The sequence below is a fragment of the Aristolochia californica genome, unplaced genomic scaffold (genome assembly GCF_029961685.1).
Source record: "Aristolochia californica isolate CCGP_79_NKW_82.1479 unplaced genomic scaffold, dmAriCali1.0.hap1 SCAF_9, whole genome shotgun sequence".
Classification (NCBI taxonomy): domain Eukaryota; kingdom Viridiplantae; phylum Streptophyta; class Magnoliopsida; order Piperales; family Aristolochiaceae; genus Aristolochia; species Aristolochia californica.
This window is the reverse complement of record NW_027182290.1, coordinates 2,118,786-2,134,670: the sequence shown is the minus strand read 5'-3', so window position 1 is coordinate 2,134,670 and position 15,885 is coordinate 2,118,786. Positions and strand designations below refer to the sequence as shown.

Below are 15,885 nucleotides of genomic sequence, written 5' to 3'. Positions count from 1 at the left end.
TCAAATTCAACATAATCTCTATTAGTGCTTTAGTTACTGCTTCTGGCCTTACAATAAGTTTTTTTCCTGATTGTTTTGTTATCCAGGATCTCTCCACCCAGCGGACGATTGGCAAGGGTGACAAAGTCCAAGATCTCTATGTCCTCCGTGCTCAACATTTGTCCTCTGCTTCTCATGTTTTTGTTAGCAATGTTTCTGCCCATGTTTGGCATAATAAGCTAGGACACATTTCTTTCAAGCGACTTGATTTTTTGAAGGATCAATTGCACTGTGATGTAACTAGATTACACAAAGCAGATCCTTGTTATATTTGTCCTCTTGCTAAACAACGTAGACTATCTTTTGAATCCCATAATCATTTATCAAAATTTCCTTTGGATCTTGTGCACTGTGATATTTGGGGACCATATCAAACTGTCTCTTATACTGGCCATCGTTTTTTCTTAACTCTTGTTGATGATTGTACTCGATTTACTTAGATTTATCTACTGAAGACTAAATCTGATGCTATTTTTGTGATACCGCGTTTTTTTAACATGGTTTCTACGCAGTTTAATGCCAAAAACAAAAATTTTCGATTTGATAATGCACCTGAGTTATCCTTTCTTGATTTTTTTCACGCTCACGACGTTTTGCACAAGTTGTCATGTGTTGAACGGCCTCAACAAAACTCGGTTGCTGAAAGAAAACATCAACACCTTCTGAATGTGGCTTGGTCCTTGTTTTTTCAATCATGCATTTCTGTCTCTTTTTGGATCGAGTGTATTCTTACTGCGGCTTTCTTAATTAATAGAACTCATTCTCCCCTCTTGCAACACAACACACCCTTTCATTTGCTCTACAACCACTCTCCTGATTATTCCCTCTTTCGTGTTTTTGGTTGTTTAGCTTTTGTTTCCACCTTAGCTGCTCATCGCCCCAAGTTCTACCCAGTGCTCGGGTTTGTGTTTTTCTTGGTTATCCACCTGGTGTGAAAGGTTATAAATTCTATGATGTTGAGACTCGCCAAGTTTTTCTTTCAAGAGATGCCATGTTCCATGAAGAAGTTTTCCCTTTTCATACTATTACCAGTTCAACTCAACTTACTAACCCCTTTCCTGATTTCGTTCTGCCTCATTCCTCCCTCCACGCTCCGCCTTGTCCTGACCTTGATTCTTCCCCCTTCATGATTCTCTAGTTATTTCTAGTGTTCCAGTTGATGATCTCTCACCTCCTACTCTTCCTACACTTGTTCCTTCCTCCTCTGCTATTGCTCCTCTTCGAACATCTACTAGGGCGACTCATCCACCTCCTTACCTGCAGGATTATCACTGCAATTTAATTACAGGTTCTTCATCCTCTGCTTCATCCCGTACGTCTTATCCAATCTCTAATTCCATTTCTTACCATGCCCTTTCTGATTCGTATAGAAATTTTATACTCAACCTATCTTCTTAAGTTGAACCTCAGTACTATCACCAAGCCGTGAAAATGTCCTGACTGGAAGTTGGCTATGCGTGATGAGTTGGCCGCCCTGGAAGCCAACAATACCTGGACCGTCACTCCTCTACCTCCTGATAAACATACCATTGGCTGCACATGGGTCTATAAAATCAAACTTAATTCTGATGGCTCTATTGAGCGATATAAGGCTCGTTTGGTAGCTAAAGGCTACACCCAACAAGAGGGTTTGGACTTTGTTGACACTTTCTCTCCAGTGGCCAAATTAGTCACTATGAAGGTTCTTCTTGCCCTTGCTGCTTCTCACGGTTGGCATCTCGCTCAGCTTGATGTCAACAACGCCTTTTTACATGGTGATTTTTTTGAAGAAATCTATATGAATCTTCCTCTTGGCTACCTTCGACAAGGCGAGTCCTCTCCCTCTTCCACCAAACTCGTTTGCAAGCTTCACAAGTCCCTTTATGGCCTCAAACAAGCTTCGTGGCAATGGTATTCCAAATTTTCTCATGTTTTAATCAATTTTGGCTTTCTCTAATCGAAATCTGATTACTCTCTCTTCACCAAAGGTCATGGTTCCTCCTTTGTTGCACTATTGGTTTATGTGGATGATATCATCCTAACTGGTCCTTCCTCTAGTGTTATTAATGAGCTCAAATATTTTCTACATACTCAGTTCAAGCTCAAGGATTTTGGTTGTCTTAAGCACTTCCTTGGTCTTGAAATTGCTCACTCCAAGACCGGTATTGTGCTTTCTCAACGTCATTACACCTTACAATTACTTGAAGACTCAGGTTACCTAGCTTGTAAACCTACTCGTGTTCCCATGGATCCCAAGCTTAATTTAACTGCCACTGACGGTGACCTGCTTCTTAATATAACCCACTATCGGCGGCTTGTTGGGAAACTACTTTACCTCACTTTATCTCGTCCCGACATTACCTTTGTCGTTCACAAACTCACTCAATTTGTGGCCCAACCCCGCCTTCCTCATCTCCAGGCAGTACATCACCTACTTCGTTATCTCAAGACTAGTCTTGGTCAAGGTTTGTTATTTTCTTCTACTTCTTCCTTGTAGGTACGCACCTACTCTGATGCTGATTGGAGATCATGCCTTGATTCTCGCCACTCTACTACCGGCTTTTGCATCTTCATTAGTGATTCTTTGGTCTCTTGGAAGGCCAAAAAGCATACCACCGTCTCTCACTCCTCCGATGAAGCTGAATATAGAGCACTTTCTTCAATTGTTAGTGAACTTATTTGGTTACAGCAACTGCTTCAAGATTTTCACGTTAAAGTCGACTCTCCTGCGTTGCTATACTGTGACAATCAAGCTGCGATACATATTGCTTCTAACCCTACATTTCATGAGCGTACCAAACATATTGAGATCGATTGCCATTTTGTTCGTGAACGGGTTACTTCGGGCGTCCTCAAGTTACTTCCTATTCGTTCTCCATACCAGTTAGCTGACATGTTCACTAAACCTCTTCCCTCTACTCACTTTTTTTCTTTGTTGTCCAAGATGGCTGTCAAGGACATTTATAAGCCACCTTGAGGGGGAGTATTAGAATGTATTTACTTATTTCATTATTTTATTAATTCATTTTTATGTAATGACTGTATTTTACTATTTTGCCCCTTACTCTTTAAAACCCCATCTGTATCCTATAAATCGATGGAATGATAATTTGATTTTTACTCCCATTTTCGTCTTCCCGACTGTGCCTTCCCAACGATAGAGCTCAACGGCTCTTTGCCATTCGAGGTTCTAACATGAGTGAGAGTGAATTACATAGGTAATTCACTCTCACATGCAACTAGACAAGAAAACGACCAAATCCTTTAGAAATTTGCCTCGAGTTCATCAATCATCTTTGGCCGGCCACCGCTTGCTCTCATTCTACCACAAAGACACTTAGCGACAACTAATGCTTCTTCCAATGCTAAGCCAAACTTTTTTTCTTTTTTCGTGGTCAAACCCTTATCATCTTGCAGATGATTTTCAAAACTTTATGGATTTAACTCATGGAGAAAAAGAAAAAGACACCCATTGGGAGAAAACAAGAGGAAGAAGAGGTTATGGATTTGATGTCCTAACCCTTCCCCTAAAGCTCAATTTATATATTAATCAAACTACTATATTACAATAATACCTCTAAACTTAGGATTTAGGGTTTTAACCCTAAAATTTTAACCTAATTACATCAATGTCATCTCTATGAGATGACCATTTATTTATCATCCTGCCATCATTATATGAGCCTATGAGCCTTCTCCTTGATCTATGGGCCTTGAGCCCATATTTCACATATCTTGGATGTGTGGGTCTTCCTTAGTCTTATGGGCTTGGGCCCATTTTCCAACACACTTAGATATGTGGGTTTTCCTTGGTCGTGTGGGCTTAGGCCCTATTTTCCAATACTCCCCCTCAAGTTGGGGGTGAGAGAATAGCATGAACACCTAGCATACTGCAAATGATGTATAGAATCATTTTTTATAAAATGACACTTCTTCCAACTCTCCTCCTCACACTGGTGCGTCCTACCATGAGGCCCTGCTGGCATAAGATAAGTGAGAGTAAAAATCACTCCTAGCCGCTAAAACATTGCTCCATACTCCAGTATTAACTCATGTTGGATGTAGGGCACACTTCGTCTTCTATAGGTTGTGTTTCTATCGGTATTGCTCTGAAGTGTAAAACTTCTCCACCACCGTCTCCCTCCACAGGACAAAGACTCTCAAGTGGTAGGAGTAATAAAAGCCATTACAGGGGGGTAATGGGATATTTGTAATCATGGTGTCCCAATCCGGATACTAACTCTCATGGAGTCCCAACCGTGATATTTTTTATAGTTAAATAAATGATGGTGTCCCAATTCGGGCATCGACTTTCATGATGTCCCAACCGTGATATTTTTTAGAGTCAAATAAATTATGGTATGAGAAAATATATTGAGGCCACCTCTTCTTCAATAATAATATCTCATCCAAAGAGACACAATAGCAGCTGCTGAAATGGACTTGGACCCATATAACACGAACCAAAATAATCCTTATAAAATTGACCCATGAAATAATCCTGTGCAAATATCTGTACCAAATAATAAGTTGTCAATATTTTAAAATAATAATCCAACCAGAGAAAAAGTACCGAGTCACGACATAAATATGTATGAAAGTTGGACAGGTATACCGAGTCAAGAAATAAGTGGGCCATATCTGAGTTGACTCACTGAGTTGACCCGAATCGGGTTGACATAGTCCGAGTTGGTCCGATCCGCTGGATGAACGGACAAAATGAGTATGGTAAGTCATAGTTTGTTGGGAACTTGGCCGGTCCTATTGGGCTAGAACAGGCGCGGGCCAACGCTCAATTAAACTTTGCTAACTTAGGAAACAAAAATTTGGCAAGTCGTCATCTTACTCCATGCTTCTGAATAGAGCAGAAAACCAAAGACATAGCTGGCGATGAACCAATGAGATTAATCAGTAAATCGCCAATACAAAATCAAGATAACTTCCATACTAGCAATAACAACAACAACAATAATTGGGAAACGTCTCCTTCTTTCCCACGGAGTTGAATAACTTGAGATAGCATGGTCGATAGATTATCAACCAGTGGTTTCTACGGCAGAAAAAAATAATCCAGCGATCGAGTCAGAGAAGTAGACGAGCGAAACAACGAAGAGACAACTTAGTAAGTTATTGGAACTACTCCGTCGTGATACAATGATAATGGTAGAATTTAAATCCACAACAGTTGGTCGTCTTCCCCGTCAACCGAACAAAGCAGAACAACAACGCGCTTCCGAACAGAGAGGGCTGCAGAGCGGAGGAGTTTCTGGAAAAAAAAGCTCTCTGTATAAGTTGCAATGAAGCTCCTTCTTACGATAGGAACACTTGACTTCCGATGACCAGAAACCACTTCAAGTCTGAAGTTCTCCAGGGATGATAAATTCAGAGGAGCCCAAGCTCTCGTCGAAAAATTGGTTATGATGCTTAGCGAAGCTATTGGAAGGCTTGTAAGGAGTCGGCAGACGTTAATAACGACGAACAAGGATACTAAACTCAAGACTCCAAGGCAGTATGATTTAATAAAAAAAAAAGCAAAAAAACAATGCACGAGACTATGAGATAAAAGAAAAGAAAAACAATGACGGAGAATGAACCCTAAAAGACCATAGTCGGAATCCCGAAAATCAATGCTCTGATACCATGTTGATTTCCAGGACTCAATGGATATAGCTCTTGAAGAAAAAGAGAAATACACCCATTGGGGAAAAGACAAGAGGAAGAAGAGGTTATGGACTTGATGTCCTAACCCTTCCCCTAAAGCTCAATTTATAAATTAATCAAACTATTGTATTTCAATAATACCCCTAAACTTAGGGTTTAAGATTTTAACCTTTAAATTTTAACCTAATTACATCAATATCATCTCTACGAGATGACCCTTTATTTACCATCATGTCATCATTTTATGGGCATGTAGACCTTCTCCTTGACCTATGTGCCTTAAGCCCATTTTCCACATATCTTGGATGTGTGGCTCTTCCTTGGTCTTATGGGCTTGGACCCATCTTCCAACACACTTGGATATGTGGGTCTTCCTTGTTCAGGTGAGTTTGGGCCTATCTTTCAACACTTGCTTCATAGTTCAAAGTTCGGTTGGAAATTAATTAAACAGTGATTATTGGTCATTTCACGTTGAAAAGTTCCAAGTTTTATATATTTGTTTGCGATCCTCTCTTCTTTAGTCATCCATTGCTATCATAGTTTGATGAAAAAGTACATATTGTTTATGTCATTAGCTACTACCAGCGAATCATCTTCTCCGGTGCAGGTTTCTCAGAAAACGCCGGTCCGAAAAGTCGAAGAGGTTTTTTTAACTGAGCGGGGGCGTTTCCTCCCGTTCCGTCGCTGCAGGCCGGATTTTGAATACATTGTATCTGCTCAATTATTTGTTATTTTTAGATGGGCCAATCATAATGTCCTCTCTTATGACTACACAATCATTTCCATAAGTAAGCTCTAACTTTTTAATTCCACGTTTCAGCAAATGCATCACAGATGGGGGGAGCCAATGAAGTTCTTTTCTCTCTTTCGAACAATCTCCACATTTAGATCCCATTGCTTCCCATGTATCTAGGGTGAGGGGGGTGAGGGGTTGCTAGGCTCATGTCATTAAGAAGAACAATGCAATTTTGGTTTACTTTGTTTTTCTCCATTAACTTTGCTGCAAAAAGTATAGCTGATTGAGAAGTCATTAGCCTTTAGATGATTAGATTATGAGAATTTTAGGTTTTTACCTAATTTTTAAAACTTAATTAGATAAATAACAATTTTTTAAACATATTTAGAAAAATACCCAACTTTGACCGATCAACTAATGCATATGTGTAAAGTCAAATATGACATGTAAGCTTTGACCGATTACGTGTCACTACATCATCATGGCACATCAACACTCAATGAGTCAATTGATACGTCAACTGCCATGTCGCCACTCTGATACCTAATCACCCATGTAAGATACCACGTCATTAAATATATTAACACCTCATAATGCCAAGTCATCTCATGCCACGTAAACCCTCGTCGCTTTCTTATTTTTTTCGTTCTCTCTCTCACTCCACTCTATCTTTTCTCCTCTCCTCTCCTCTCACCCTCTGACTGTGCCAATTGCCGACACTCCCTTACTGCTATTGCTTGGCCTTGCCCTCTCCCTCGACTCCCCTCTCTCAACCGCCTTTTCTTCCTCTAAACCCAGACTTCGTCTCAGCCACATTTGTTCCCCTTTGTTCATCCTCTCCTCACTCCTTTCTTAAAATCGAAGCCTATCATTTCATCTTCTCGCCGCCCCCTCTCTCAAAACCGAACCCTATAATTTCCTCTCGGTACCTCCCTCTCTTAATAACCTATCATTTCACCCTCTCGCCACCCCCTCTCTCTCAAAACAGAAGCCCTACTCACCCTCTAAACCCGAATTTGAATTTCAAAAGCCAACAGAGTGATTTTTCAGGGTTTTTGTTAATTGAATCTAACTACTATGTTTAATTATCATGTTGATTTTAATTTAGGTATTTAATTACTGTAGTGATTTTAATTGAATCTATAATTTGATAATAAGTGTACCGATAAATTTTATTTTTAAACTCTAAAATAAAATTATTAATTTTTTTAATTAAAAAATATTTTAAATTGATAATAAAAAGGTGTTAAATAGGTAAGAGTAAGATTTTTTAATTAAATTAATTTTAAGAAAATAATTTAAATATAAGGTAATAAAAAGTGTACCTATTCATTTGATTTTTAAACTCTAAAATAAAATTTTCATATTTTTTAGTTAATAAATATTTTAAATCGATCATTTAGAAGAGTAAGATTTTTAATTAATATATATATATATATATATATATATATATATATATTTAATCATTTATTATTTTATAAATAAAGTGATAAAAAGTGTACTGATAAATTTTATTTTTAAACTAATATAGATTTTTTCATATTTTTTCAATTAATAAATCTTTTAATCTATAATAAATGGTAAAAATATATTTTTTATAATTTGTTATTTTAAATGTAAGGTAATAAAAAGTGTATTGATAAATTTGATTTTCAAACTCTAAAATATTTTTTAAAAAATTTATAAACATTTTAAATCGATGATAAAAGGTATTACATGGATGATGATGTGGTTTGCCCTTTTATATTTTAAATAGTGGGTTTTTTATCTTTTAATGACATGGTATCCTACATGGCTGATGATGTGTTTGTATGGTTGGACTCACCTTGTATCGATGTGGCATGATGACGTGGTCATATGTAATACGTAAAAGCTTACGTAGTTGATCTGTAAAAGTTAGATATTTTTTTAAATGATTTCAAAAGTTCGTCATTTATTTTTTAAACATTGGGTTAAAACCTAAATTTCCCAATATCTTCTTTCGGTCGTCTTTCCTACATCACTTCGCAAGCTGAAGTTTTCCAGGATCTGTCGACTTCTACCAATCATTTTGAGATCAATATCTAACGACGCAGCAGAGGAGCAGCCATGGCGTCCGCGGTGGACAATGTGAAGGTGATGGAGAGGCGGCGAGTGTCTCTGTCGTCGGATGCGGTTTCTCTAGCGGAGATCACTCTCACCTACTTCGATATCGCGTTGCTGCCGATTCCTCCTATCCAACAACTCTTCTTTTACGATTTCTCTGGGTCCACTCAAGACTTTCGAGACTCGTATTTCCCTCTATTCGAACAGTCCGTCTCCTTTTCACTCACCCTCTTCTACCCCCTCGACGGCCGCTTGATTCCCTTGACGGATTCATATCCAGGGGACCATGTCATTCGTTACTCTGACGGCGACTCCGTTTCTCTCATCCTAGCTGAATCTGGCGCTGACTTCGCTCGTCTTGTTGGGAACGAGGCAAAAGAAGCCAAAGAGTTTCACTCGTTAGTCCCTCCTTTGCTTCTTGAGTGCTCTTCGGTGGACCTGGAGGGGAAGCCGGAGGCTTGTCTGTGTTTCAGGTTACCGTGTTCCCCCATTCCGGCATCTCTTTTGGATTCACTGTAAAACATTCTGTAGCCGATGGGTCCGCCCTCACCCACTTCTTGAAATCCTTGGCCTCCATCTTTAAGGCCGGAAGCGACGTTTCCGTCGTGAAGAACCTCCCAATCCACGACCGGACCCTCCTAAGACATCTGGAACAACTGAAGCGAAATCACATGGAGCAGGAAGCCGTCAAAAATGCCCAAACGCGAACGAGTTTGACCGAGTCGGAACCGGTGGAGGCTCAACTCAAGCGTATCGTGCGATCCACCTTCGTGTTGACGCTGGCCCACATCCAGAAACTATGTAATAAGATCTCCGCTACAGGTGGTGGGAGAGAGGAAGATCGAGAGGGAGAAGAGAGGAAGACTGAGAGGGAGAAAAAAACATTTCGAGGGAGGAAGGCACGAGGGAGAAAAGACGAAGGGAGAAAAACCAAAAGAGTGCGAAGACGAGAGGAAAAAACAGAGCTGGATAAAAAAAACTCTGGGGAAAAAGGCCGAGAGGGAGAAGATAGCGCTAGATAAAAAAAAAACATATCGTCGGGGGGTAAACGATGCGTAAAAATTTCGTCGGGGGTGTGAACGATGCGCCCCGAGGGATGGAAGGGTCAAATCCATTATTCGTAATATCGGGCTGAATAACGATTCCACGATTTTAGTCATCGATTACCGGCAATTTTTTAGATGATGTTGGTGTTCTTTTACGAATAACAGCCTATTCGAAAACTTCATTTGAACTTACCCCCTAACAAAAACGTAACACTGATGTGACATAAGAGTCGTAGACAAGGAAGTGCTGAAAGATACGTTATCTTCTATGGGAGTGCCAAAAGGCTGTGAAAGAGGGACCCTTAAAAAAGGTGCTGCCTGGGGCTATAAGATATATCAATCACTCCTTTTGAAGAGTCTCCATCGTTTTCGCATCTAGCTTGAAGTCCCCGTTCTCTCGTCTCCTGCTCGCTGCAGAAAGAGCATCTATGGCACTGACGGTCGGCGCAGTGAAAGTTTTGGAGCAGCGTCGAGTGTGTCCACCACTGGGTTCGGTTCCTCCGGCCGTGCTCCATCTCTCCTATTTCGATGTCGCGTTGCTGTCATTTCCAGTCCAACAACTCTGTTTCTTCGACTTCTCTGGCTCCTCTCAAGACTTCCGAGACTCGCATTTCCCTCTACTCGAACGGTCCCTCTCCCTCGCGCTCACCCTCTTCTACCCCCTCGCCGGCCGCTTGGTTCCCTCGACGAATTCATACCCGGGCGACCACGTGATTCGTTACTCCGACGGTGACCCTGTCTCTCTCATCCTCGCCGAGTCTGATGCTGACTTCGCTCGTCTTGTCCATAACCAGGCGAAGGAAGCCAAAGAGTTTCAGTTGTTAGTCCCTCCACCGCTTCCTGGGTTTTCAGACGACCCGGAGGGGAAACAGGGGGCGCCCTTGGTAGCGTTTCAGGTTACCGTCTTCCCCTGCTTCGGCATCGCTATCGGACTAACCATGAATCATGTCGTCACCGATGGGTTCGGCCGCAACCATTTTTTGAAATCCTGGGCATCCATTTTTAAGGCCGGCGGCGATGCTTCGGTGGTGAAAGACCTCCCCGTCTTCGACCGGACCCTCCTCGGAGATATCGAACACCTGAAGCAGATTCACTTGGAACAGGAAGTGGCGAGGAAAGACCGACTCGCCACTTGTTTCAGCGAGTCAGAACGGGAGGAGGTTCAGCTCAAACGTGTGACCCGATCCACATTCCTACTGACTCGGACCCACATCGAGAAACTACGCTACCAAATCTCCTCCGCAACCGCAAGCAGTGCGAATACGGGCCGCAGGCTGTCCACGTTCACGGTCACGTGCGCCTACGCGTGGGTCTGTTTAGCGAAGTCACGTGATGTGCCGAAAGGAAAAACCGTCCACTTCGGGTTCCCGGTAAACTGCCGCCCTCGATTACATCCGCAAGTTCCGGCTTCCTATTTTGGAAACTGTGTCACTATAGGTGCTATAGTCGAAGTGACTCAGGCCGAGTTAGAGGGAGAAAACGGGCTTGTGGTCGCATCTGAGGCGATTCACGAGGCGGTCTGTGGATTGGACGAGGGAATACTGAAACTGGCCCTTCCAGTACGTCGGAGGTGGCGAGCTGTGCAAAGAGCGGAGCCAAAAGAGAGGCCCCTGCTCGTCGTCGGATCACCAAGATTCCGAGTGTACGAGATAGATTTCGGGTGGAATCGGCCACGTAAGGTCGAGATTGTTTCGATCGACCATGACGAGTCAATGTCATTGGCCGAAACAAGAGACGAAGAAGGTGGAATGGAAATTGGAATGGCAGGTCCAGAAGATGAAATGTTGCGTTTTACTTCGTTTTTTGAGGAGGGCCTGCAGGTTCTTTAGGTTTATGGGATTGAGAGTTTGCTGGGTTTTCTCTGAACTGGTTGTATGGTGAATAAACGATGGATATTTCTTTTATTATGTGATAATAGCGTCTCTTCCACGCGCTCACCCTCTTCTTCCCTCTCGTCGGCCGCTTGGTTCCCTTGCTGGATTCAGATACAGGGCGACCATGTCATCCGTTAATTTAATGCGGTTCTGTTTCTCTCACCCTCGCAGAGTCCGCGGCCGATTTCCACCCCCTCGTCGGAATCCAGGTGAAGGAAGCCAACGAGTTCCACCCCTTGGTCCTTACGCCGGTACCGGAGTCATCGAACGACCAAGAGGGGAAGCAGGGAAAACTGATCTGATCCCTACCCCGGTATTTGTTGTAATGTATGTTCGTTGGCTTGAGTTTAGTAATGTATTTACTATGGATTAATGTGATCATTGTGAAGTTGTGAATAGTCATTAAGGATGTATTCTAAAGTAGGCCTCCAGCTTGTGTTAATAATTGCGTGCTTGTAAGGGAAAGTTGGCCAACCCAGTTGCCTAAGTTGAGATCGACAAATAACTAAAAACCTAATTTTTGTACTCGTTAATTCATGTCTATTTACTCGCAAAAGCCAAAAGAAGTACCGTCCTGGGTGACGTTTCCATTGCCCCTAGATCGTGATCTGGCTATGGCGGCAGAAATGCGCAGGACCTTCCCGAATAGACACTACTGATGATTCTCAGGCGCGGCTTCTCGATAAATTACCAGCATGCGCGACTTCTGTGCTCTATATATAAACTCTGCTGCACCTCCATATAATGTGTCCCCATGTCGCTTGGCTTCTGGTTCTCTACCTTCTAATCCATGGCGGCGACGGTCGACGTTGTGAAGGTGTTGGAGCAGCGGCGAGTGTCTCCGCCACTGGGTTCGGTTCCTCCGACAGTTCTCGCTCTCACGTTTTTCGATGTCATCTGGCTGCCAATGCCTCCAGTGGAGCGAGTCTTCTTCTACGACTTCCTCGGCACGGCTGAGGAATTTCGAGACTCCCACTTCCCTCTCCTCGAACGGTCCCTCTCCCACGCGCTCACCCTCTTCTACCCTCTCGCCGGCCGGTTGATTTCCTTGCCGAAATCGGATACAGGCGATCATGTCATTCGTTACTCGGATGGTGATTCTGTTTCTCTCACCCTCGCGGAGTCCTCGGCGGATTTCAATCGTCTCGTAGGAATACAGGTGAAGGAAGCCAAGGAGTTCCACCCTTTAGTCCCTCCGCTGGTCCCCGAGTCATCGAACGACCAAGAGGGGAAGCAGGAGATGCCCATGATTGCGTTTCAGGTCACCGTCTTTCCCCGCTCCGGCGTTGCCATCGGAGTCACTGTCAATCACGTTGCAGCCGACGGGAGCGCCTCCACCCACTTCATGAAGTCCTGGGCATCCATTTTAAAGGCCAGCGGCGACGCTTCCATGGTGAAAGACCCCCCCGTCTGCGACCGGACCCTCTTAGGAGATCTTGAACAACGGAAGAGAGGCCTCTTGGAGGACTTGAAGAATGCTCGACTCGGCGAGTTGACTCCGAAGGAGCGGCCCGAAGATAAACTTAACCGAGTCATCCGGTCCACTTTTATGCTGACCCGGATCCAGATCCAAAAGCTCCGCGACAAGATCTCGCCAAGGGGTGACATTGTGGGCCCCAAGCTGTCGTCGTTCACTGTCATGTGCGCCTATGTCTGGGTCAGTACAGTGAAGACACGTGAGATATCTGAGGGTAAATTCGTCTACTTCGGTTGCATGGCGGACTGCCGCCGTCGCTTGAAGACGCCCGTTCCCCCTGCTTATTTTGGGAACTGTGTCGTACCGATCATGGCGAAAGCGAGCCACGCCGAATTGATTCAGGAAAACGGACTCGTGGTTGCAGCGGAGGCGATTCACCAAGCGATCCGTGGGCTGGATGAAGGAGTCTTGAAAGATGCCGATAAGTGGGTATCGAATTGGGCCGAATTGGTCAAAGAACGGGTCTTATCGGTCGCCGGATCTCCAAGGTTCCACGTGTACGACACTGATTTCGGGTGGGGACAACCGTATAAGGTGGAGATAGTTTCGATTGACCATAATGGGGCCATGTCTCTAGCTGAAAGTAGAGACGAGGAAGGTGGGATCGAGATTGGCATGGTGGGCCCAGAAGATGAAATGTTACGTTTCATAACGTGTTTCGAAGGAGGTTTGCTAGAACTTTAGGTCATGGGTGGGCGTGTCGGTATAAAACGTGTGACATATATTGATTAACATGTCACATGTATCATCTGTGATTTAAGGACAACCCAAGAGACTGATTTTATTCTTATAATAAAACCCATAATTGTTTACATTGCATTAACAATTCACTATATTAAAGATTTTGCCTAATAGGAGAAAATTGTGCTTAAATTTGGCAAAATTGATGAATAGGTTGCTGAAATATTCACCAAGCCACTAGAGAGAGATCATTTTTTAAAGTTCCAGAAAATGTTAGTATATCAAATAGGGGTAGCATCGAGCCGAGCCAGACACTTACCTGCATATGTTCGAGTTTGATTAAATTTGAATACTTCAAACTCGTGCCTAAAATTGGAGTCGAGTTCTAGTTCTTTAAAGCTGCAAAAATAAATCTGATAAAATCTAAAAACCTGAAATGAAGAAGGAATATGATTTTTTTCCCCTAGAATTCGAGCACAACTTGGGGCTCCCTAGTTTTTTCTCTTCCTCTTAATCCTAATTCTAAGGCTACAAGGGCTAAAACATTTTCTAAACAGAAACTGGTAATTCTACCATGACTGCACTCTGTCTAGGAAACCTGCTAAGTTTAACCATGTTTCTAAGAGGCATCAAGAGTGGAGTGTGAAACTCAGACTAGTGCACAGTGAATGCGTTCCTACGTCTCTATTGAAGAAAAGAAAAAGGCTGGCAACAAAAGTTTCAAAGTGTCTGGAAAGACAAAGACGAATGGTAAAAGAACCATGGAAGATTGATGTCAAGGACACAGAAATGAGGGGTTACACGGGAAAGAAGAGGTATAGAAGGCTGCATTAATGGATGGGGGGAAGTTCATTTAAAACCCAGAACTCTGCAACTCGCAACCACTCCACAACCCTTTTAAATTTTCAATCTCTCTTCACAGTAAATGTTTGTGCACGTGAATCCCCTCATGCTCACCAACCCACTTTAAAGTTCTACAACAAACAAAACTCCAATTTCTTCCTGGCAGAAGAGACATCAGGAGCTTCTGATCAAGTGGTTCACCATGAATTTGTTACTCTGATATGCAGAAGAAAGGCAGAAAAAGGCTAGGAAGACAGCATACAAATGGAAAATATTGACATCAGTATTTCATCACATACCTTGCAGGCATTCCAGTCTGCACAAGAAAACAGTCTCTAACACTAGCAGCTCGAAGCAAAAGCGACAAGAGTCAAAAATCTCATAAATGAAAGTGAATATAGAAATCTCTTAAGCGATTCTTTTCCTGGTTTCGATATGTAAGGACACAACAATTCATGTGATTCTTTCTAGCAGACGCCGGGTATCATGTGAAAGGTATTACGAACCTCTATACTTCATTTAAATCATCACATCTTAGTCTCAATATATTCCCCAAGTCTCCGCACTTCCTATCCAGTCTCCACGACTTATTCCCTTGCTTTTCTTCATTATTCCGAAGTTCTGGGTAGTTCGTCGAAGATGAAGCTTTTCCTCTCTTTGAAGCACCAGCCGTCCATCCTAGTCGTTATTCTTTTCTTATCTGTGGCCACTGCCAGAAGCCCGCGAGTAAAACAGCGTGAGTTCCCATCTGCCTTTTCTCCTAATGTTTCTTTCTTTCATGCAATCAAACTCTTCTCCTTCTTTTGCCCAGAAATTCCTGCCAGCGTGAGTGCCAAAGGTGTTTTTAGAGGTGAAAGGCATTTGGTCCCAAAGGTTAGTGTCTCCTCTCTTCCATGTAAATGAAGAACCCCGGGTAGCGATTCAGAAAATCTGATGGACCTTCAATCTTTTCTAACAAGCACAATTACATTGACGATGCCTTGTTTTCAGCGCAAGCTAAGATTCATTTAATTATTCAAAAGCAAGACAGTTGCTAACATTAATCAACCGTCAATTAGCTCCATATTTCACTGACCTGAAATTCTTCTTTGTAAAGAGGCAACTGAGGCGACCCTCCATTGTTAATCTCTCTGCAGGAAGGAGCAAAGAGAACAGAGCTGAGCATGGAACTCTTTCCGACAGGGTCGAGCTTGCCAGACTGCAAGCACGCTTGCGGCCCCTGCTTCCCATGCAAGAGAGTGATGGTGAGCTTCAAATGCTCTATATCAGAGTCCTGCCCTATCGTCTACAGGTGTATGTGCAAAGGAAAGTACTACCATGTTCCGTCCAATTAAGCAACAAAACACCAGAACCTGTAATGTGGGTTTTCGTGGCTTCATCTATTTACATTTTGTACTTGGCCTGCAAGCTATGTGGTGCCGAAGAAAGGAGAAGCAAAGAAAAACAGCTTTTCAGCTGGGAATC

General features: G+C 42.8%; 3 protein-coding genes across 3 annotated transcripts; all 3 read left to right on the top strand.

The window, feature by feature from the left end:
- Positions 1-8,503: 8,503 nt before the first annotated feature.
- On the top strand, positions 8,504-9,522 carry LOC137940159 (malonyl-coenzyme A:anthocyanin 3-O-glucoside-6''-O-malonyltransferase-like). Its single transcript, XM_068785093.1, has 2 exons — positions 8,504-8,932; positions 8,974-9,522. Exons 1-2 carry the CDS (start codon positions 8,504-8,506, stop codon positions 9,520-9,522), a joined length of 978 nt encoding a protein of 325 aa, XP_068641194.1.
- Positions 9,523-9,913: 391 nt separating this feature from the next.
- Positions 9,914-11,453, top strand: LOC137941210 (phenolic glucoside malonyltransferase 1-like). The gene has a single exon (XM_068786524.1). It carries the CDS (start codon positions 9,975-9,977, stop codon positions 11,373-11,375), a length of 1,401 nt encoding a protein of 466 aa, XP_068642625.1. The 5' UTR covers positions 9,914-9,974; the 3' UTR covers positions 11,376-11,453.
- Positions 11,454-12,160: 707 nt separating this feature from the next.
- LOC137941211 (phenolic glucoside malonyltransferase 1-like) lies at positions 12,161-13,667 on the top strand. Its single transcript, XM_068786525.1, has one exon. The coding sequence runs from the start codon at positions 12,211-12,213 to the stop codon at positions 13,579-13,581; it is 1,371 nt and encodes a 456-aa protein (XP_068642626.1). The 5' UTR covers positions 12,161-12,210; the 3' UTR covers positions 13,582-13,667.
- Positions 13,668-15,885: the final 2,218 nt, after the last annotated feature.

Excerpts from the sequence above, each read along its gene's own strand:
- LOC137940159 (XM_068785093.1), top strand. The coding sequence starts at position 8,504 with ATGGCGTCCGCGGTGGACAATGTGAAGGTGATGGAGAGGCGGCGAGTG. Across the intron at positions 8,933-8,973 it reads TGCTTCTTGAGTGCTCTTCG|GTTACCGTGTTCCCCCATTC; the intron begins GTGGACCTGGAG and ends TCTGTGTTTCAG.
- LOC137941210 (XM_068786524.1), top strand. The coding sequence starts at position 9,975 with ATGGCACTGACGGTCGGCGCAGTGAAAGTTTTGGAGCAGCGTCGAGTG.
- LOC137941211 (XM_068786525.1), top strand. The coding sequence starts at position 12,211 with ATGGCGGCGACGGTCGACGTTGTGAAGGTGTTGGAGCAGCGGCGAGTG.